Source organism: Mytilus galloprovincialis, chromosome 10 (genome assembly GCF_965363235.1).
Source record: "Mytilus galloprovincialis chromosome 10, xbMytGall1.hap1.1, whole genome shotgun sequence".
NCBI classification, from domain to species: Eukaryota; Metazoa; Mollusca; class Bivalvia; order Mytilida; family Mytilidae; genus Mytilus; species Mytilus galloprovincialis.
In genome coordinates this window covers 18,138,659-18,160,806 of record NC_134847.1, presented here as the reverse complement: position 1 = coordinate 18,160,806, position 22,148 = coordinate 18,138,659, and the positions used below count along the sequence as shown (strand labels likewise).

General features: G+C 33.0%; 2 protein-coding genes across 2 annotated transcripts in view; both read left to right on the top strand.

Moving 5' to 3' along the window:
* Positions 1-6,039, top strand: part of LOC143048882 (E3 ubiquitin-protein ligase rnf213-alpha-like) — an 88,120-nt gene extending 82,081 nt beyond the window's left edge. The window contains exons 77-80 of the mRNA XM_076222751.1: positions 309-509; positions 1,102-1,191; positions 3,708-3,907; positions 4,316-6,039. Of these exons, the coding sequence (XP_076078866.1) occupies positions 309-509; positions 1,102-1,191; positions 3,708-3,907; positions 4,316-4,514 (690 nt within the window). The 3' untranslated portion in view covers positions 4,515-6,039. The remainder of the gene's footprint in view (positions 1-308; positions 510-1,101; positions 1,192-3,707; positions 3,908-4,315) is intronic.
* A 13,086-nt stretch (positions 6,040-19,125) lies between these two features.
* LOC143049450 (complement C1q tumor necrosis factor-related protein 3-like) lies at positions 19,126-21,275 on the top strand. Its single transcript, XM_076223079.1, has 2 exons — positions 19,126-19,207; positions 20,911-21,275. Exons 1-2 carry the CDS (start codon positions 19,126-19,128, stop codon positions 21,273-21,275), a joined length of 447 nt encoding a protein of 148 aa, XP_076079194.1.
* The last annotated feature ends 873 nt before the right edge of the window (positions 21,276-22,148 follow it).

Sequence of the window (22,148 nt, the reverse complement as noted above, 5' to 3'; positions counted from 1 at the left end):
TATTTATAATAAACTAAGGGACAGTCTGTTTTAAATTTTTCTTGGAGTTCAGTATTTATGTCATTCGACTCTTGTTTTATAATTCGCGCACATTTCATGGCAAGTATTAGGACGCTAGTAGCAAGTTTGGTATATCAGCGTGGACACATTCTATTAAAGTTTTTAATAAGTGTGTTATACTATTTTAGTAAAAGACTGATATTCTGAAACATTTAACAAAAACTTAGATCGTTGCAACTAATCCATTATTTTGCATTTATCGTTAACATATTAGAGTGATATAGATTGTATTTCTGCTTCTTTTGCAGGAGAAAATTCCCCATGTATTGCAAGGTCAAATAGAGTTAGAGCTACAAAAGATTCCGTTCTCAGATTTGTGCGAAAGTTTAGACAGATTAGATGTCGCTATCAGTTTTCTCAAATCTGTTGGCACAGAGCAACCACAAACTTTGCTATATAACTTCATGACAAAAGTATTGAAGATGGAAAAGTCTTTTCCTAGCCAAAAGGTTCGTGATCCTTTTTACTTGTTTGAAATGCTATTCAGTGTGAACATGCATGTTTTGATGAAAGGTGTGTAGTGAAAATGTAAATTAAAGAAAAAAATAAAATAAAAGCACTATACTACAGCTCTGTTTACTGATGATCCCATTCATGAGTTTGATTGATAAATGTAAGTTCATATAATCTGCCATCAACCTGATATGAAGATAACTAACTGAAAATAAAGATTCAAAATATAAAATGTGTACATGTTAAGCTAGAAAACAATGGTTATTTACAAAAAGTTGCATATGAAGTATATATCTTATATCAAAAACATATTCTAGTAAGCCTGACAACTAATGCTATGATTAGACATAACCAACAAATTGTTGTTTGATTGTATTATTTATTCCATCTATTTTCATATATATCATGCATCAAACCGAAATCCCGTCTTTTAAAATTTCTGGAGGAACGTTTGTTAATTATATTTAAACCATATGAAGAACGCCCTTTTAAATTTTACACTTTTATTACGACAATATGTGCAAAATATTAAGAAGTCTGATTAATTAATAACTTGTTATCCCTCATTTTGCTATTACCGTATTGTAGGCACAACAGTCTATCATGTGCTGTCATGCAATGTCTTGGTGGATGAAACTTGCACTTGAACGAGCAACATCGTTGATGAAATACAACCAGGTAATTTCTCTAGTTTGTTTTCCTAAATGGAAATATATCATTTTGTTATACAATAAATGTTTGTTAGTTGTCATTGGTATTTATCTTGCTTTCAATATATGCAAGTACTAAGAGATCTGTACTTCGTGGGTTTTTTTTATTTTTTGGTTGTTCTATAGTTTTTTTATATTGTGCTGTTACATTGATACAAGAACAATGTCCAAGTTTAAGGCACAGTTATGCGCCCGTAAACATGTGTAACCCCGACTTATTCAGTATTTGTCTGTCTTAAGTCATGAGCCTGTAACTGCATAGTTGTCGTGTACATGTGTTGCTGTATATCACCTTTTGAGCGTTTTTTTTTGTATATTACATGTAGCTGCCAGATTGATGTACAACATAATACACGGAAAAACAAATATGATTTACATCAACAAACAAAAACCACAAAATTACAGTCTCTTAATATAGACAGGCAAATACAGAATGTGGCGGTGTTAAACATTTTTGAAGGCGCCAACCATTCCCTTAACCTTGGACAGTGGATTAACAGTACAACATAAGAACAAACTATAAAAATATGTTGATAAGGGCTTATCCAATCAGATCTATACAACGCAGAAATACATCAAATTAAAACACAGAGTGTACGTGGCAGGGTACATAAATGACCAAATTATCAATTTGTACACATTCAAAATCCAATAGTTTAAATAAATGTGTAACAATCAGAGATAATAGGACCTAGTGCAATATAAAGATACAGCTATCGACATAGCATTGCAAATAACATCTGCGTTGCAATTAGATTGCGTTATCCCGTTGGAAATAAGTATTCTACACGTACAAACCAATTTTCAGATAATATACATTTTGCGACTGTCCCAGGTCAGGAGTATCTGGCCTTTGTTAGTCTTGTATGACTATGTATTTGAGTATCTTTTATATATTTCGGAGATTAGTATGACGTTCATTATGACTGAACTAGTATACATTTTTGATTAGGGGCCAACTAAAGCACGCTTCCGCGTGTGGGGTTTTCTCGATGCATTGAAGATCCATTGGTGGCCTTTGTCTGTTGGCTGCTCTTTAGTTATTGTTTCCATGTCATATTCCCCATTTCCATTTCATCAAGTTTTCACAAAATCTTCATGAAATAATGTCATGGTGCAACACCTGTCTACTTTTTGAAAGGAGTCATTTCTGAAGTTTCCTATACAACAACATGAACATTACCATGTTAAACTATAGGGCTAACATTTATCAGCCGCAACTCTGTCCAAACCAGCATAGGGATCATAAACAAATTTCCTCTCTGATTTGTAATTTTTATCTTTTTGTTGTGTGGATATACAAGTAAGTACCCAGTCCTGTCCAATCTGTGATTTTGTTTGATGTATTTCTATTTGTATCCATTGCATGAGTAAAGCCTTTATCAACTGATTTTTGTGTTCGTTCTTATGTTGTACTGTTACACCACTGTCCTAGATTAGGAAAGGGGTTTGAATCCCGCTAACATGTTTAAGCCCGCCACAGCATGCAGATATTTGCTTGTCCCAAGGCAGGCGCCTGTTAATCAGTGGTTGTCATTTGTTTATGTGTTATAGTTGTTTGTTTTTCATTTTTTGTTCATAGTTTAGGCCGTTAGTTTTCTCGTTTGAATGGTTTTACATTTGTCATTTCGGGACCTGTTATAGCCGACTATGTGATATTGGCTTTGCTCATTATTGATAGCTGTACGGTGACCTACAAATGTTAATTTCTTTGTCATCTGGTCTCTTGTGAAGAGTTGTCTAATTGGCAATCATACCACATCTTGTTTTATATTTGGATGCTACTGTACACCTTCTATTTAACTTGTTGATCAGAATATTATTTTAGATTTTTCATATAAAAACATGAATTCTGACCACAAATTTTATGAATATTACATCTACTATCTGCACTTGCCACTAATTGAAAATGGATAGAAAAGTTGACGTGCACAATTACTTTAAGTTCCTTACCAAACAGACTTTGCTATTGACTTATTTGGGTACTCATTATTCCTGCAATATATCCTTTACCCCATATTACATTTTATCAAAATTGTCTCACAATCATAACCATATGAAGCTATTGTGCACCTCCTGTTTTTTTAATCTCAAGGGTTTCCTTACCGAAACATGGACTATATATCGTGTTGTGAGCTTTGATGACAGTCACTCGGTTTTCAGGCGAAAGTTATACTTACTTTAGCATATTTTTTCTTATGTAATTAATGTTGAAATATTCATAATGTGGTTGTTCTTTTAATCCAGAAGTATTTAGGTATATGCAAAAATAATAAAGAGCATTAATAACTATTTGACTGAAAAATTTAAATGAAATATGTTTAAAACAAAACGTCACTAAATTAAAACAACGGGATATAACACTATATTCTATGTTTATCCAACCAGGACAATAGATGAATTTAAAAAGTTAACCTATGTCAATGTATTTTATTTGATGTTATTGCGGTAATCAAATGAAGTATTCATTTTTTTCAATCACAGGAACCTTTTGAGGGAATAGCTGATAACTTTACTAAGCCTTTAACGGAGAAACAAAAGTCATTTCTTGAGAAGACCTTTAGCGCATTGCCTTTGGATGCTATATCTAGTTTGGTAGAACTGATGTTTGAATTCATCGTTCTAAAAATAGATATTCAGATAGACCTAGAGGATGATTCGTACTGTAACATTTCAGATAAAAGGTGTGTGCAATTAGGAATGCTTTGCATGTGATGATCGGTTGGTATATATTAGTAATAGGACAGAAAATGTCGATATCTTTTGTTAATGCCTGAGTTGCAGAAATACCAATCAAACAGGTGTTGTAAGTATTTGAATGTTGACCTGCTTTGGTGTAGACCTAACACCCGAGGAGACAATACTTGTCGAAATGGGCATCGGGTACAGTAAATGTGGTACCGATAACTTTATACATAGTATTCTGATTGTAGTCATAACACGCTTCAAAAAATATTGAAAATATATTCTGCCATACCAAACAAAATTTATAAGAAAACTTCACCCTTTTTAGATGGACCTTGATGCATTGGAATGGGTGTCTTTATGTAATATCAATACTCAGCATATGTTTACTTGTTTTATTTTTGCAGTTTATGTGACTACCTTAAAGAATTTCCAGATTCTTTGCCATATAACGAGAGCTCAGTGGTAGACATAAGTCTTTTGAAGGTTATCGACAGTTTAACCACAGATCAAAACGAGGATAACCAAATAACTATTGGACATTCGGTGAATTTTTGGACATTTATTAACAACATGTTGATAACAAAGCACCATCAAAGAAACTGAAAATGCCAAATTGGAAAAGGGATACAACATTCTACTTTTTGTTATTTTTTGTTAACTTTTTTATATGTAATTTTATTTTATTAGTCTTTTTTTTTTACAGATGATACAAATGTATTTTTGTTTTCGTTTCTAGCACATCAAAATGAACCTGCATAAATTATGATTTAAAAAAAGTAAAATATATGTCGTCTTATTCATAATTCTAAATAATTCTTATATGATTTTAATATCTATAAATACGTGAATTGGACTGGCCAATAAGACGTTTTCTCTTGTTTTACACTTCGATAAACCATGTTCCAAAACTACTTTCGTAACCTTCACTGATCTATTCATCCGCGATACCCATCCATGCAGGGATCCCGGGATTGTCTGCAAATTGAGATTGAAAACCAAATACATAATAGTTGTTTCTATTCTAGTGCATATGTAACAAAAAAAGAAATAATGCATTAAAGCTTAGAAAGTGTATAAAATTTAGACGTAAATAAAACTCATGAATGATTTAGCGTCATATGAATGTAGACTTTCAAGCGAACGACTATTTCGCTTCCAATTTGGATAATATCTCATTAAAATGAATTTTTGGGGGTAGGTGCTTCATTGGTTTAGATTATTTTGCATTAATCGAACATTTATGGATTAAAGAAAGTTAATATGGCGGCCATAACTCCTAGTTACGGTAGGCCAATCGTGCATTTGATGGTAAATAGTAGGCAGTTAATAATAAAATATGAATTAAAAATCGCGAATAATTGGTTTAAGAATTATAAGGATTAAACACATTTTTTCTAGTCTTTTGGACTTTTATTCTGTTTGTGAGTTAATCGGCCCGGTTTACACACCAATAACCCCTAGAAAAATGTGTTTAATCCTATAACTTTGCGGGATTTGTTTAGGCGTAGGACAGACTATGATAATGCTTATGTGTCCATATAAATAAACTCATCATTGATACCAGAAATGAAATTTCATATTTTTTTCATAGATACATGTTTATATAATATATATATTGAGTACTGTTTATTGTTTTTTTTTATTATATCATGATTTCAAAGGAACCATGGTTTCATATTTTCTCTTTTGATATAAGTTAGACTGTTTAACTGAACTGACATTTTGGGAAAACATATTTTAACGGGGAAAATGTTGTCTTTGTTTTGCTTATTATTTAATATTAATATCAGTGTTTAATGAAGTTGAAGTCCAATCAACTTTAAATTTAGTATACATGTTTCCTATAATATCTTATCTTTATTTCAAATCAAAGATTTGATCCACACTTCATGGTCCACTGAACATAGATCATGAAAGTGCGATTGGGACTTCCATGTACTATATGGACGCATTCTTTTTGATAATGTTATAGATCTATAAATTCAAAATAGTGAGTTTTAAAGAGACTAAATATTTAGATGAATAATAATTTATTAGGGATTGTTACAATTGAATTGTAATTAATTAGTTGAGCATTTGTTTGTATCATTTTGAATAGCTTAAAATCAATAAAAGTATTATAAAGACAGTGATTTCATTTCTTAAGAGAATACATTTAGTTCTATAATAAAGTTCAGCACAATTCCAAAAATCACATGAAGTCAACTTTAATGTGACTTAAAGAGGTAGTGTGGTCACTGATTGGATAAATCATTGTACTTTATTAACAGATTAAGTTTTCAGGAGAGGAAATAACCACAAAAGTGTATGACGAACGCCACCATTTGAAACTTTTCTGTAATTCTAAAAAAAAAACACAAGAGGTTTTACTTGCTGATTTTATGGTTAAACCCTAAGAAAAACACACGGGAGCTATAGTGATGTGTTGTTCCGTCACGATGGAGGAGAGAACGTGTTTGTAGCAAAAATTGTTTTGCTGCTACTTGGAAATATAAAGGCTTAGATATGCCTGACGAACTGTCAATAAACGATCGTACGTGTAAAACGCCAAGCATGTACACTGTCACTTAGAAATATAAGCATTCAGTTTAAGTCACAAAAATGAAGTATTTGTTTTTAAATACTAAGGATTTTCTTATTCCAGGAATATATAGCATTATTTAGAACAATATTTTGGATTTTTGGGTCAGCAATGCTCTTCAACTTCATATTTGTTTGGCTTTCTAACTATTTGGATCTGAACGTCACTGATGAATCTTATGTAGAAGAAACGCGCGTCTGGCGTATTTAATTATAAGCCTGGTGAATTTGATAAAAGTGGGACGAAAGATACCAAAATGGACAGAATAACTAATCATAGCAGTGGTGGATCCAGAAATTTACATAAGTGGGGGCCCACTGACTGACATAAGAGGGGGCCCGCTCCAGTCACGCTTCAATGATTCCCTATATAAGCAACCAAATTTTTTCCCAAAAAGAGGGGGCCCGGGCCCCCTGGGCCCCCCCTCTAAATCCGCCTCTGCATAGATATTTGAAAATAATTAAAACGATTACCGCGAGGCCATTAAACAAGTTTCTTATTAGTTTACGCAATAGCAGATTTAGTTGTTGTTGTTTTTCTTTCATTTTAATATTTTTCATCTATTTATACAGCTGTGAATTTTGTAACTTATTCATGTTTAAATTATTTTTAAATTTGTGGAGTATCGATAATACTATTGGTGAAAACATAATTTAACACCAGAATGCTTGGCAAACGTTAACAATTTAACGTATTTGCTTTACTACCAGACCCTATAAATTTCATTATTATTTGTAATCTTAAAGGAATTCGTTCTCAAACATATTTGAATCAATATTGAGGCGTTTTTAGGACACAATTGAGGATAGAATCGCTTTTGTTACAATGACTGCAGTGAAATGCAGCATAATATGTGTGTTCTTATATCAATGCAAACCACTGTTTTTCTCTCGGATAAACAGAATGCATCTGGAGAAATTCACAATGAACAGGGATTCAGGTTTTATTCAAGAAAGGCAACAACGTTGATCAATTAGAACACAGTTCCGCTATTATTCGGCTGAGGTGGACAAAGTTTAATGTCCTCTCCGACATAGATCTGATTGATACTATGATAATAAGGCCACACCAATTTGATCCCTTGTTCGACGGACCCGCCCGCACCTATTTTTTTCAAAACAGAATTTTTTTATTTTTTTTATATTCCCGCTTCCCGCATCCGGAATTGTAATCATGTCCATTTCCCGCACCGTTTTTTGTGAAAATATTTTAAAAAGATATCAACATTTGTTAAATTTATCACAGTCTAACCTGTATATAACGATTTTAAACATAAAAGCACCCCACCACACTGCGTAAATATTTGTTTCAGCATGAAACCTGGGAGTGCTCCGATAAAAAGTTATAACAGCGGGTATTTCCGTGAAGAACAAAAAATTGGTTTCTTTCCCCCTTACTTATATTCCCTATCAGAAAATGATCGTTGTTAGAATAAATTACAAAGAACTTCTGAATGATTTGCCTTCAACTGCAATTATATTGTATGCTGGCGAAACAAAACTATCCATAGCGGCTGCATGTTTATGCACCTGTCCTGATTGATTCAGGAGCATGTCGTTCTGCAGTTATCGTTTGTTGATGTTGTTCATTGGTATTTTCCCGTTTGGATATATAAATTAGATCGTTGGTTTTCCTGTTCGAATTGTGTACGCTAATAATTTTGGGGTCCTTTATTGCTTCCTGTTTGGTCTGTATCAAAGCCCTGTGTAAAAGGCCGTACTCGACCTGTGTTTGTTATTATCAGGTTGCGAACAACCCTGCCTCAGACAAGGGGTCATTTTACTGATGTAGAAAAGAAAAATAGAAATACCAAGGATTTGTATAGTTCTTCTATACAAAACCTTTGAACACTTAGAATTTTGTACTCAAAAAGAGGAGAGTTGCATCATATTTTAAACAAATTTTTCTTAAAGAGGGGTCCACTTATTTTGAACAATATTAAAATGTTAAAAGTAAATGTGTTAACATGGTTCAAGTCCAGGAATATTACTAAATTCTTGGACATGTTTTGACCTTTTAATACCAGATAGATATATAGTTCTATGAGAAAATATGAGCCCTTTTGTACAAACAAATATATTATAACTTATATTGATCCCTCATAAAACATGTAAAAGAGATATTTATAACATTAAGGGGTTGCCCCCAAACTGATTATGATTTGGATGGAGAATTGTCTCATTGTCAGTCACACATACATAGACCAGATTTAATTATTTCTTGGTGAACAGGGAAAAAATACTTCAGAAATTAAAGAAATGTCAAAGTACAAGTGATATTTAATATGTCAAAACCTATTATTTTATCTTTACAAAAAAAATTATAATCGCTCGCCTGTACTTTTCAAGCTTCGCCTCAAAAATTTTCAAATTAAATATTTTTTTATTAAAATTTTCAAATCGCTCGCTCGCCCCAAATTTTGGAGTCCAAAAATCCGTAGAACAAGAAATTAAATTGGTGTGGCCTAACATTAAATACACTCCTTTTACAGACTATGTAGCACAATACTGATTGGACCATTACACACCACAAGGACAGCTAACTACACATGATTTATAGGGAGAAACATTCCAGTACCCACGTCCAAACATTTTTAAACTCATAAAACTACTGAAACACGAGGAAGCTACGTCCTGACCAGCCAATGGGAAGAGTGGGAAGAGAGAGGCCCAAAAACGAAAGAATGTCGAAATCAATAACAGTTAAGAAGATCTTATAGATAGATACCTCAACCAGGAAATCACAACAGTACAGTTTGGCGATACAGTCTCCCACCTTATTCACGTTGAATATATTAGTAAACTTTGGTAGACTCTTATTAGTATACAGTGAACTTCTAATTAATTTACCACAATTATGTGTGATTTGCTTAAGTGTTGTTAACTTGTCTGGTTTGTTTCATTTTATAATGCTTGTTTACTCTACTGTTGAATTTGTGTTATATATGAAAAAAAGTAACGTACTATATTTGTTTCAATTATTTTTCATATCTATTTAAAATAAAAACACAGAGTTCATACATACAAAAATAACCTATAACCTATTCAAAAAATACTGGTCAATTAAATGTTATTTAAATTAAATATATTTATACAGTACAAGGGACTTAACAATATTTCTTTTCTTTTATGATTTGACATAATACACGTCTTTACATTGGTATTAAAGATCATGAAATGTTAAAATATACATAAGATGTACGCACATCATCAGATAAAGTTTTCACTGGAAAAAGTTAAATCTACGGAAAGTCATCATGCTTTTGTCCACAAAAAGTCATCAAATAATGTGTTATGAGCATTCATTTTCTTTTAAACATTTGAAGAACTATGTTATAATATTAAGACTGAGCATCATGAAACCTCACCAATATCTTATAAAGCATGCAGATATGAATAAACATTGGAAAATAAAATTTTGTGCAAAGCATACTGGAACAGTCGAAATCGGCTGCGAATTATCAATGTTTTACTCCTTCAGAGGAAAAGGATATTTTAATTATTGTCATGAACACAAAACAAATTAAATGTAACTCATTTGTTATTTATTAACTATTTTCATGAAAATACATTTACAGATGGGTGCAGTCCTAACCTGTACAGCAAGTTATTAAATATTCGAAAGAAACCAACAGAAGTCAATTTAGGAATACGATATACCAGATAAAAGATAACCCAAATTCGTTGAAATCCCTCGTAATATTTCCAACGACTCCAGATTACCTTCGTTATACAAATGTGAACAAATTGTAAGACAAACTAATATATGATCATCTTTTGTTAAAACTTCCTTTTGGGTTTTGTCTATTATCAGAGTTGTTTAGGAAAGGTGCAATGTCATTCATATTATACCTAGATGGATCAGTATCAATTTCCTTGTCAATAAATCGACGACATCTTAAGAAAGAGTGATCTAAACCACATTTGAGACATGCATGTCTGTATTTACAATAGCGTTTATTGCAAAATCCTTTAAAATTAAAATCGTAGCATTTATTACTAACATCAGCGTGTTGTTGTTTTGGAGTACTGGCAGTTAAAATACGTAACCACAAAAAACCATCTATGGATGACCATTTCTTTGTATGATCCCTTGATACCCTTAAACGGAATTGTTGGTCATAAGAAAAGCATTTTTCAAAAGAATGATCAGCTGCTGCACCCCTTATTATGGACATATACGAAAAAAGTTCACTTGCCTTTCCAGGATACCTTTCGATAAGGACCTGGGCATAGGTAATAAATGAATCAGTCCAATCTTCAACAGAACTAACAGTATGTTTTTTTTTACTTTGTTTTGAATAACTAGCATACCCTCATTGATGCTAATTGTGTTTTCATTATTTGTTTGGCTTTTAAAATTCTTACGGTGCATAAGAGACAAATCAATGTATTCAAAATCTCAAATTTTGTCCTTAAGTTTTTGGCTTATAAATATGTCAACTTCATTAAAGCCCGGTAACATTAGAGGTTAATCATAAACTTCATTTACCTCACCTAATGCAGCCAATTGCGGCTTATTCACTCGAATGTGAACAGGTCGCATGGCAACTAATTCGGGTTCATCAACCCGCAGTCTTCTTTCTATATATGCTTCTTGCTCTACATCAGCTGGCGGACGCCTTCCCACATTTCTCACAACTGGTTGTGACTGTTGTACTTCCCTGGGAGCCCTCCTAACCCGAAGCTCCGGACCTCTAACCTGGTCCTGTCGGCGACGTCTACCTCTACCTCTTGGCATTGCTATAACTATTATAATCATAAATACAGATTAGATACATACATCAAGTCTTTAAAGTCCAGATAATTTTTAAACATGTATGACTTTAACATAAGATAAATTACTCAAATTTAAATAAATTGAATACCAAAATGTTTACACTGCGTAGTCTTAACTAAACTTTTGATACATTTTTCTGCATCAAAACAAATGAAGTTGATTATAAAAACATAACTCAAAACAGCTACGATGTGTGCTTTCTTAACAAAATAAACATCGTTTTAAAAACGTTTGATAGCTTCTATCACCAAGCTTAACTTAATTAAACTATGTTTCTGCAAATTAAACACACATGTATAAATCATGTAACGTTTAATAAAATTAAACGTTTCCGGTCATGTTAATGATAACACGGCATACACAACATACATTGTAATTACCTATTCAAAGTGTATCGCTAATACATTTAAAACAAAATATATCACCTGTAGTAAAGCATTTAAGTTTAATGCTAGTCAATGAAATATAAGTGTGCACAATATAACATAACTATTATTATTAGAATATAGTTTGTTCCGTGTAATATGCTATAAAAAAGCGGACTTGGTCCTAGGACTGTTTTTATGTCTGCCAAAAAGTTAACTTCGATACAGGTCCGCTATTGATATAAGTTAACTTTGAACCAGTCCTATCTTAAAGTTAACATAAACTGGGAACAGTATATCTATAATATATATCATAATATATATGTTCCTGACATAAGTTAACTTCAAAACTAGGCCTGTCGTAAAGTTACATAAGTTAACTTCGAAACCAGTCCGGCCACAAAGTTAACATAAGTTAACTTTTGCTTTGACAAATCCGATCAAAACCAGACCTGTTCCCAAGTTAACTTTTGACTGGTCTGCTCAACACTAAGTTAACTTGTAACCAGGACCGCTCTACATCGATTTTTTAAAAATATTTGTTTCGTAGTATAAACATCGAGAAAATAAAGTAAAATTAATACTTCCGTTACATAAACAGGATTTAATACAAATATTTGAAAATAAAGTACGCATAAAACGTTGCTTTATCTGTGATCTGCCAATCTATAAATTAAAATACGATCTTTGGTTATCATGATAACGGGCACTGAATATATATTCCAATACCTATCAAATTCAACCATATTTGCACTTTATTTATATGTATATTTATAAAAGGACATATTTTAGATGTTAGTTATATACGTCCTTGTTATTTATATGTCCTTAATCTATGTAGCCACAATCAGCAATATTTTAATTTCAGGATAGAATTTACTATACAAAATGAAAGCATCATTTTAACTACAATTTTTTGTTCGCATAAATTTAGGGTGCCAGCATGTCCTCCTTTTATTCAAAATAATGATACGTACCAAATTTTCAGTAGTTTTGATACCTCATGATAACTTGTACAACAAAATTATTTGACGGCATTGACCAAAACTGACCATATGTGCACTTAAACTTGTAAATCTATATACCATATATACATAAAGGCAATAGTAATTCAGTCATATTTTTTTTATGTCAGGATTCAATGTATAATACAATGGACAGCAATATTGCAATACAATAACAACAAATTTTTGTTCGCATATATTTAGGGTGCTAGAATGTCCTCCTTTTATTCAAAATATTGATACGTAACAAAATGTCAGTAGTTTTGATACCTCATGTTGACTTGTACAACAAAATGATTTGACCGCATTGACCAAAACTGACCATATGTGCACTTAAATTTGTAAATCACTTTACCATATATACCCGCATAATAATTCAGCCATATTTGTACAACAAAATAATTTGACCGTGTCCACCAAAACTGACCATATGAGAACTTTAATTTGTAAATCTAAATACCCGCATAGTAAATCTGCCATATTTTTTATGCCAGGATTCAATGTATGATACAATGGACAGCTATATTGCAATACAATAACAACATGAACAACAAATTTTTTGTCGCATAAATTTAGGGTGCCAGCATGTCCTCCTTTTATTCAAAATATTGATACGTACCACAATTTCAGTAGTTTTGGTACCTCATGTTGACTGGTACAACAAAATGATTTGACCGCATTGACTAAAACTGACCATTTGTGCACTTTAATTTCTTAATCTATATACCATTTATTCCCGCATAGTAAATCAGCCAAATTTGTTATGCCAGGATTCAATGTATAATACAATGGACAGCTATATTGCAATACAATAACAACATGAACAACCAATTTTTGTTTGCATAAATTTCCGATGCCAGCATGTCCTCCTTTTATTCAAAATATTGATACGTAACAAAATTTCAGTCGTTTTGATACCTCATGCTAACTTATACAGCAAAATCATTTAACTGACCTGCGTATGTGCACTTTAATTTAAAAATCTATATACCCGCAAAGTAAACAAGCCATATTTTTTATGTCAGGATTCAATGTATAAAATAAATGACCGCTGTTGGGATGGCGCCTTTATGTCTTCTCCTGGCACTCCTGTGAACATGTTAGTAAGACGGTAAATGTAAGCAATAAGGAAAACAATTAATGCAAAAAAAAATTCCACATCAATTGAGAATGTCAGCGTTTTATCTCTGTATTCATAATATTGAACAGTCACTAGGATGTGTAAAAACAACTATTAGGCCGCATCATCCAAGTATATGTACCAACACTGACATGTCTGAATTCATTTGTGCTTTTAAAAAAAATGTATATGAGGTTCTCTTCTGGGAATAGTATACTGTTAATGTATTATGTCGGTTGATTGATTTTGTTTATAGTTAAACGTCAAGTGACAACTATTTCATTCATGTGCACAAATCTCTCGACAAATCTGACGAATTTGACGAGATTGTTGGTAGTTTTACCACAACGTACATATCCGGACACTGTACAACCATTGAAGTAATATTGAAAGGAATAACATCGTCGTCACTTCAAAGGTTTCATCTGCGTTTCCGCCCATCTTTCGATAACTCGTTAATTGGTTCAATATCTGGCATGGAAGTTGATTCTCCGCATGTGATCGATCAAATCACTGACGCTTATCGGCATTTTCGTGTTCATGGAGATTTACGAACAGGCAAGTTTTTATCGTCTGTACGTGCGAAGTAACCCAAATAGTCCATTCGTTACATTCCGTTGATGTAGCCTGCCGAATAGAGTCATTCGTTCAATCTTTTTTTTAGTCCAATTTTTGGTTAGTTTGATATTAATAGTTTAAACCGACAGCTATCACATACGAAATTGGAGAACAAGGCTGGGTCATTTTCAATTTTAATATTTACAGACAGTTAAAAAAACCATTTCCGTAAGTTAAGAAGATGATCGTTAAAAAAATACGTTTGGACCCCCTTTATTAAATACGAAAAATCTAAGTCTTTAGTGTATTAGTCAATTAAAATATTCACAGTTCTAAACGGTTCTATCCTTCAATTTAAGTTCTTGATACATAAACTAAATTGTGTAAAAGTGAATTTGCCGTAAGACAGAGCCCATTTCGTCGGTTTGTTATAATTTTGCTGTAGCTTGTTATATAAATACAAGCATTCCACAATAAGCATTTAAAAAAAATATATATATTTACGAAAATATTATCCACATTTTAGTTGTCCAGTTTCAATAATGTAATGACATAAATTTAATACTTGAAAGTAACTATCCTTTTTTTAAATCTCGATAAACTTTGCACATTTCAACAGTAAAAAAAAGTATGTCTAGATGTGCCTACATTATTTTGGTAAACATCATGTGAAACCTGATCGATTCATCGATATTTAACTGTTTAACTCAGGATCCGCTTTTAACCGGAAAATCCTTTTAAAAAGTTTAAAACAAACGGTAAAAAGCAAAAATATGCTGAATTAAATACAATTTTCCATGCTAAACTGCTGTAGTTTGAACAATTCTCGGCCGTTTTTCAAGTTTTTTTTTACATCATACGACTTCTTTCTGAAGGTACAGGTTTTATATGATACAGCGCCACCTTCTTATTGATAAACCTCGGATTTCACACACTCAGGTACTTTATAATTACCGGACTCGATAAAATCACGTGACTTATAAGAAATTCCAGATGCCATTTTACAACCGTGGTATCACAGATAGTAACCAAAGGGGTCATACCGCTGAGACTATAATTGGATAAAATCATATGACTTTAGTACAGGGCTCTGCAGGCCGTTAATACATGCTAATTAGTCGATGTTATTCCTTTTAAATATTACTTCCATGGTACAACTGTATAATTTTCGATAGAATATTCTGCGGAAAAAAAATAGTAAATCCAATCCAAACAAGTAGAATAACAATGAAATATCCATGCATGTATAAATGCATAAAGCATGTCAAGTAAAAATTAGGAAGAGACAGGTAAAAAACGGGGAATGAAGTAACGTCGACAAAGATGTTGATATCCCATGATATAAGAATGTTGTTCCGATGCGTTGGATAACCTTTCTATTCGCCTTCTTATTAACAAAATATGATAGCTCTATGTAATTGACTAATGTATATAAGAATATATAAAATAAAAAAAAGAAAGAATATTGTGTTGTTATGATAGTGTCTAGTATAGAGTATAGCGAGTAAAGAAATTTGCTATCAGAGGCCTTCTGGGGAAGAACAATGCGAATGTTGTTTATACATATTTTAATAAAGCTCAAGTCTGATATGAAAAGTTGTAAAAACGATAACATTTCATAAGCAGATATGTCCCCAGGTCTGGTCAATAGCAGACTTGTCCACAGATCTGGTCAGAAGCAGACCTGTCCACAGGTCTGGTCAGGAGCAGACCTGTCCACAGGTCTGGCTAGGAGCAGACCTGTCCACAGGTCTGGTCAGGGGCAGACATGTCCACAGGTCTGGTCAAAAGTAGACTTGTCCACAGGTCTGGTCTGGATCAGACCCGTCGATAGGTCTGCAGCAGTCATAAAAATGCGGACCGTAGGTCTGGTCCACCGTAGACGAAGTTAACTTGCTGGTCTGCCTAAAATTCTCAAGTTAACTTAAAAAGCAGTCAACAAGTTAACTCTTAGTTAACTTTTGTCAAGGTTAGGACCGCACACATCTGTAATATGCTCATAAACATTTTTATGGCCCCACTAAGTGGTCGGGGACATATAGTTTTACCCTTGTCCGTCATTCCGTCATTCCGCAACAAACCATCATACGCAGTTTTTTTCTAAACCGCTTCAAATATTGGTCTGATCTATGGAATGTAAGTTTTCCATGATGAGTTACAGATCAAGTTTACATTTCGTTCCGCTCTGCTGATTTTTGCCGTTATTACAGGCTTAAGACTTTGAAAAATTCCGCAACAAACCATTATACACAGTTTTTTTTCTAAACCGCTTCAGATATTGGCCTGATCTATGGAATGTAAATTCTCCATGATGAGTTACAGATCAAGTTAACATTTCGTTCCGATCCGCTGATTTTTGCCGTTATTACAGGCTTAAGACTTTGAAAATTTCTTCACAATGACAGTTATATGGATTTTTTACGGCCCCGCAACGAAGTTGTCGGTACCATAATGTTTTACACTTGTCCGAAATTCCGTAATTCTGTAATTCCGTCATTCCACCATTCCACATCAAACCATTATCTGGAGTTTTTTTTCTAAACGTCTTCAGATATTGGGCTGAATTTTGGTATGTGAGTAAATCCTGATGAGTTACAGTTCAAGTTAAAGTTCCGTTCCGCTCCGCTAATTTTTGCCGAAATTACGGGCTTTGGACTTTGATAAATTGTCAAAAATGACAGCTTTTTTGTATGGCCCCGCAACCAAGATGTCGGTGCCAAAAAGTTTTACCCTTGTCCGTCATTCCGAAATTCTGTCATTCCGTCATTCCTTCATTCCGCAAAAAAAAACATTATACGGAGTTTTTTATGTCCCACCTACGATAGTAGAGGGGCATTATGTTTTCTGGTCTATGCGTCCGTTCTTCCGTCCGTCTGTCTGTCCGTCTGTCCGTTCGTTCGTCCGTCCTTCTGTCCCACTTCAGGTTAAAGGTTTTGGTCAAGGTAGTTTTCGATGAAGCTGAAGTCCAATCAACTTCAAACTTAGTATACATGTTCCTTATGGTATGATCTTTCTAATTTTACAGTCAAGTTAAATTGTTGACCCCAATTTCACGGTCCACTGAACATAGAAAATGAAAGTTTGAGTTTCAGGTTAAAGTTTTTGGTCAAGGTAGTTTTTGATGAAGTTGAAGTCCAATTAACTTGAAACTTAGTACACATGTTCCCTATGGTGTGATCTTTCTAATTTAATGCCAAATTAGATTTTTTACCCAATTTCACGGTCCATTGAACATGTAAATAATAGTGCGAGTGGGGCATCCGTGTACTTTGGACACTTTCTTGTTTCTAAATGCCCTAAATAAAATTGTTGAAAATCACAGTTATATATACAGACTTTTTATCCAAACGCTTTCAGATATTTGGCTGATTTTTTGTATGTGAGTTAACCATGATGAGTTACAGATCAAATTTAAGTTTCGTTCTGCTCCACTAATTTTTGCCGACATTACCGGCTTTGGACTTAGTGATTTTAAGGTAATTTTGCAGTTTTTGGTTATTATCTTGAATATTATTATAGATAGAGATAAAGTGAAAACCGCAATAATGTCAACAAAGTAGGATCGACAAAATAAGTAACATGACCAAACATGTCAGTTGACCCCTTTAGGAGTTATTGCCCTTTATAGTCAATTTTTAACCATTATTCTAAAATTTTAGTATTCTTTTTAAAAAATCTTCTCCTCTGAAACTACTTTGCCAAATTTACCCAAACTTGGCCATAATCATCATTGGGGTAATTAGTTTTAGAAACGTGTACGATGACCCTGCCAAACAACCAAGATGGCTGTCATGGCTAAAATTAAAACACAGGGGTAAAATGTAGATTTTAGCCTATAACTCTGAAACCAAATTAGTAATTTTAAGGAAATTTTGCAGATTTTGGTTATTATCTTGAATATTATTATAGATAGAGATAAACTGTAAAAGACAAATATGTTCAGCAAAATAAGATCTACAAATAAGCCAACAAGACTGAAATTGTCAATTGACCCTTTAAGGAGTTATTGCCCTTTATAGTCAATCTTAACAATTTTCATAAATAATTTCGAAAAGATTTTCCACTGTAATTACTTGGCCTAGTTCATTATATATAGATATAATTGTAGCAACAAGAATGTTCAGTAAGGTCAGATCTACAAACACATCACCCTCACCAAAACACAAGTTTGTCATGAATTTATCTGTGTCCATTGTTTGATATGCACATAGACCAAGGTGAGCGACACATGCTCTTGAGAGCTCTAGTTTATTTATTTTAATAAAATAAATCAACTGTAAAGACATGACAGAATTAAATGTATTTTAGTATCTAACACGTTAGGCTTCTTGCTTATTCTTTTGCGCGTAATTTTCAACTTTTTAAGGTGACGCACGAAGCATTCCAATGTGCCTGCATCAAACAAGCAGCCTCGTCAGCAGCTGGTATATTTGTATCGATCGATTTAGAGGTTGGTTCATGACAAAACTGTAAATTAGTTTATTGTAAAATCATGTTAACCTTTAATTTGTTTACATGAATTGTTTATTTCGACCCAACACTTTCAAATGTTCATATGCTCCCAGTTTTGTTAATTTCCCGCATGTCAATCACTTTTTTGAGAACTGGCTTTTGGAACATGTATGCAAACAGAGGGTAAGCCAAAAAGGAACTTGTACAACAAAGTTATAGAAATACTATGTTTTTTTAGAATTCAATAATTCTATTTTTTAGCTTTGCTGATGTTATCGTCATTGCGGCAATTCTGACCTCCATCTTGACATCGAGAGGTGGCTGCCAAAAATCTTGTTCAAGAAATGCCGGTCTGATGAAGAGTATTCAGTACCAGTTAAAACTTGTGGAAGATAATGACGGAACATGTGACTGTAACCACATTCGTTCAACTCAAAGTAAGTTTGAATTAACGATATTACTTCTCAAATCTAAGAATTGGGTAGGGGTTGTAACCTAAACATATATTTTGCTATAAGTCTCGGGTATTTCATTTACAGCTTTTCTAGAGGGGCCAAGATTGACCTTACCGTATAGACATCTTCGTGTTGTCGATCTGTGGATTTTTTACTGCCTCGAAGTTACGTATTGATATTCAAACACACAAGCACTAATATTTTAGCAGGAGTTGACACAACTTGCATTGAAGCAAAATTTTACACGGAATATGAAAAAAAGTTAAAGGGGCACTAGCTACGAGATATATAAAAAATCTGAAGTTTGATTTTTTTCTGTTCAATCAATAATGAAAGTGAAAAAGTGAAATAACAATCCGCTTTTTGCAGCCAAAAAGGTTCAATTTTGTCAAATTAAGCTAAGAAACATTGATAATTAGTAATTCACTTGCAAGTGAATGAGTCGACCTTTTTAAATCCGTATTCATGTGAACTTCAATTTAAACCCTAGCTAGAGATTGACAACGCATGCATTGTACGTGTACTGGTTATTTAAAGAAAAAAAATGTCAACAATGAAAGTGAAACTACGGTCAATCATTTGATTACTAATTCGATGCACACAAAATCATTCTTATACGGTTAAAAACAATGAGAAACATCTATTTTTGATCTATAAAATAAAATCAAACAGACCTATAAAAATTCAATTGCACGTGTTGGTTTAATCTATTCAAATCTTTATTTATGTTGACATTGCTTATATGGTCATCTGAGGTCAAATCGATAGTTAATTAGATGGCGTCTTGACTAAAATACACACGAAACGAACCTATATATTATCTACCCCATGCTCTGTAAATTGTTTATTTTAGACTTTTGATAATTTGGATAAGTGTTTTACATTGTTATAAATCAAATATGATAATTTGAGTCAAATCGGTGACCATGAATTTGACAGCTAGTGCCCCTTTAACACTTGATGCGTATACAAAATTAGTGTTAATCCCTGCATTTATTGAATTGAGGTCAAGGAACAATAAATGGGCTATGTCAAAGATTTCGGAATAATTTTGCATATAACTTCAGCTTGAATTATAACTGAAAATTGAAAAAAAAATGCATTTATCTCTTTTATGGTCTGAAATACTACTGAGTGAATTCTTTCAAAAAAGATGAATATTTGTATAGAAAGCACATAAAAGAAATGAAAAAGTTCTTAAATTAGTCTCAAATCATTGATTCTTAAATTTCTACTCCACCGAATTTTTCTTAAAAACTATATGTTTGTTGGTACATGCATATCCGTTTTAATTAAATGTGAATTAATCATGGCGTCAACGCCTTCTTTTGTGGTATTTACCACGCTGTTATTTAAGTAGTAACAAATATCGTCAAAAATCGACGTATATAATGCGATGACGGTACGCTTATTTCGAATTTTTTGGGTATTTTTCACCTATAGAACAATATTTTAAATAATATATACCGTAAAAACGAAGTCGACTCATGATCGGTGACCGATGGTTATTTTTCATTATTAAACATGCACCAATTTTTTGATTTTCAGTTATAGTTCAACGAGTCTAAGATTTTACCAAAGTCTGCGACATAGCCCATTTACTGTAAATAGACCCTAACAGACATACCTTGTAATTGTTCTGATAATGATGAATGTGTATATGATTCCGATAATTTTTTAATTAGGTTCCGGAAAGGTTGGTTTTCTGGTATCTTACTCGAATAGTTTGCGAAACATTGGTAATGACGCTATCGTTGTGTACGACACAGTAACTACAAACCTCGGCGGAGGCTATGATAAGTCAACTGGTGTTTTCAATGCACCCATAGAAGGACTTTACTACTTTGCCTGGACCATTCTTGTTCACCTTGGCATAAGTTTCTACACACAACTTAACCTGAATTACACTATTGTAGCTAAAAATCATGCTGGAGCTTCAGGGATGTCTACGAACATGCCATCTAGTCAGAGTGCTGTTTTACAAATGAAGAAAACTGACAAAGTGTCTATCAAGATTCGTAACGCAGGTGTATACATGATCAGAGATTAGTGGTCAACCTTTAGCGGCTTCAGAATCTACTAGTAAATAAAATGAATTGATCGTTTCGAATGACTTATTTAATTTATTTCTTATCTATAAACATTTCAGCGACATTTGTTTAAAAGCAAATGAAAATTTTTACGTCCTCACCATTTCTATTTAGCTGATTGTTTAATGATTGTAAGCGAAAATGGGAAGCAAGATAATTTTTATGAAAGCATTTATAAATAAATTACAAATTATTTTAAAAGGCAAATGAATGTTTTGTCATATAACATATAACCTATAGTAAGCTTTCAAAGGCTCGAATATATAAAAAAAAAATCAGCTGCATATCAACGCCACTTCTTCTTCTTTTGTAGTTCCCTCCTGTTGAGGAGCATCTGATGAGACCACAATGATGTCACCAGAACTTACACGTTAATATTAACATTCAGTGTTACGACCAAAACGGTGTCACTTCAATCCTTCAATCATGTGGTAGGGACGACCAGCTGAGAAACCAGATACCCCATTCTTTTTATATCTTTTCAAATATTTTGTGTAACAAAACATATATTCTTAGGTTTGAAATTGTAGCATTTGCAGAAGTCTCTTGCCTTCGACCATCTTTTAAGTTTTTTGTTCATTTATATGTTTCGGAGTTTAGTTTGACATTGAACTAGTACACATTTTTGTTTAGGAACCAACTGAATCCCGCATCTGGTGAATGATTGTATCGCTGTATTGAAAACCTATTGGTTGTCTTGGGTTAAATGTTTTCTGCTCTTTAGTCGGGTTGTTGTCGCTTTGACAAGGTCCCAGTTTTCATTCTCAATTTTATAACATATTCAAGCGACTCGTCCCTATAGCTAGCACTCAAAACAAAGTAGGTGACTCCCC

Bases quoted from the DNA above. Each gene is read 5' to 3' on its own strand.
- LOC143049450 (XM_076223079.1), top strand. From the start codon at position 19,126: ATGAAGAGTATTCAGTACCAGTTAAAACTTGTGGAAGATAATGACGGA. The intron at 19,208-20,910 runs GTAAGTTTGAAT...TTTTTTAATTAG, and splicing joins CCACATTCGTTCAACTCAAA to GTTCCGGAAAGGTTGGTTTT.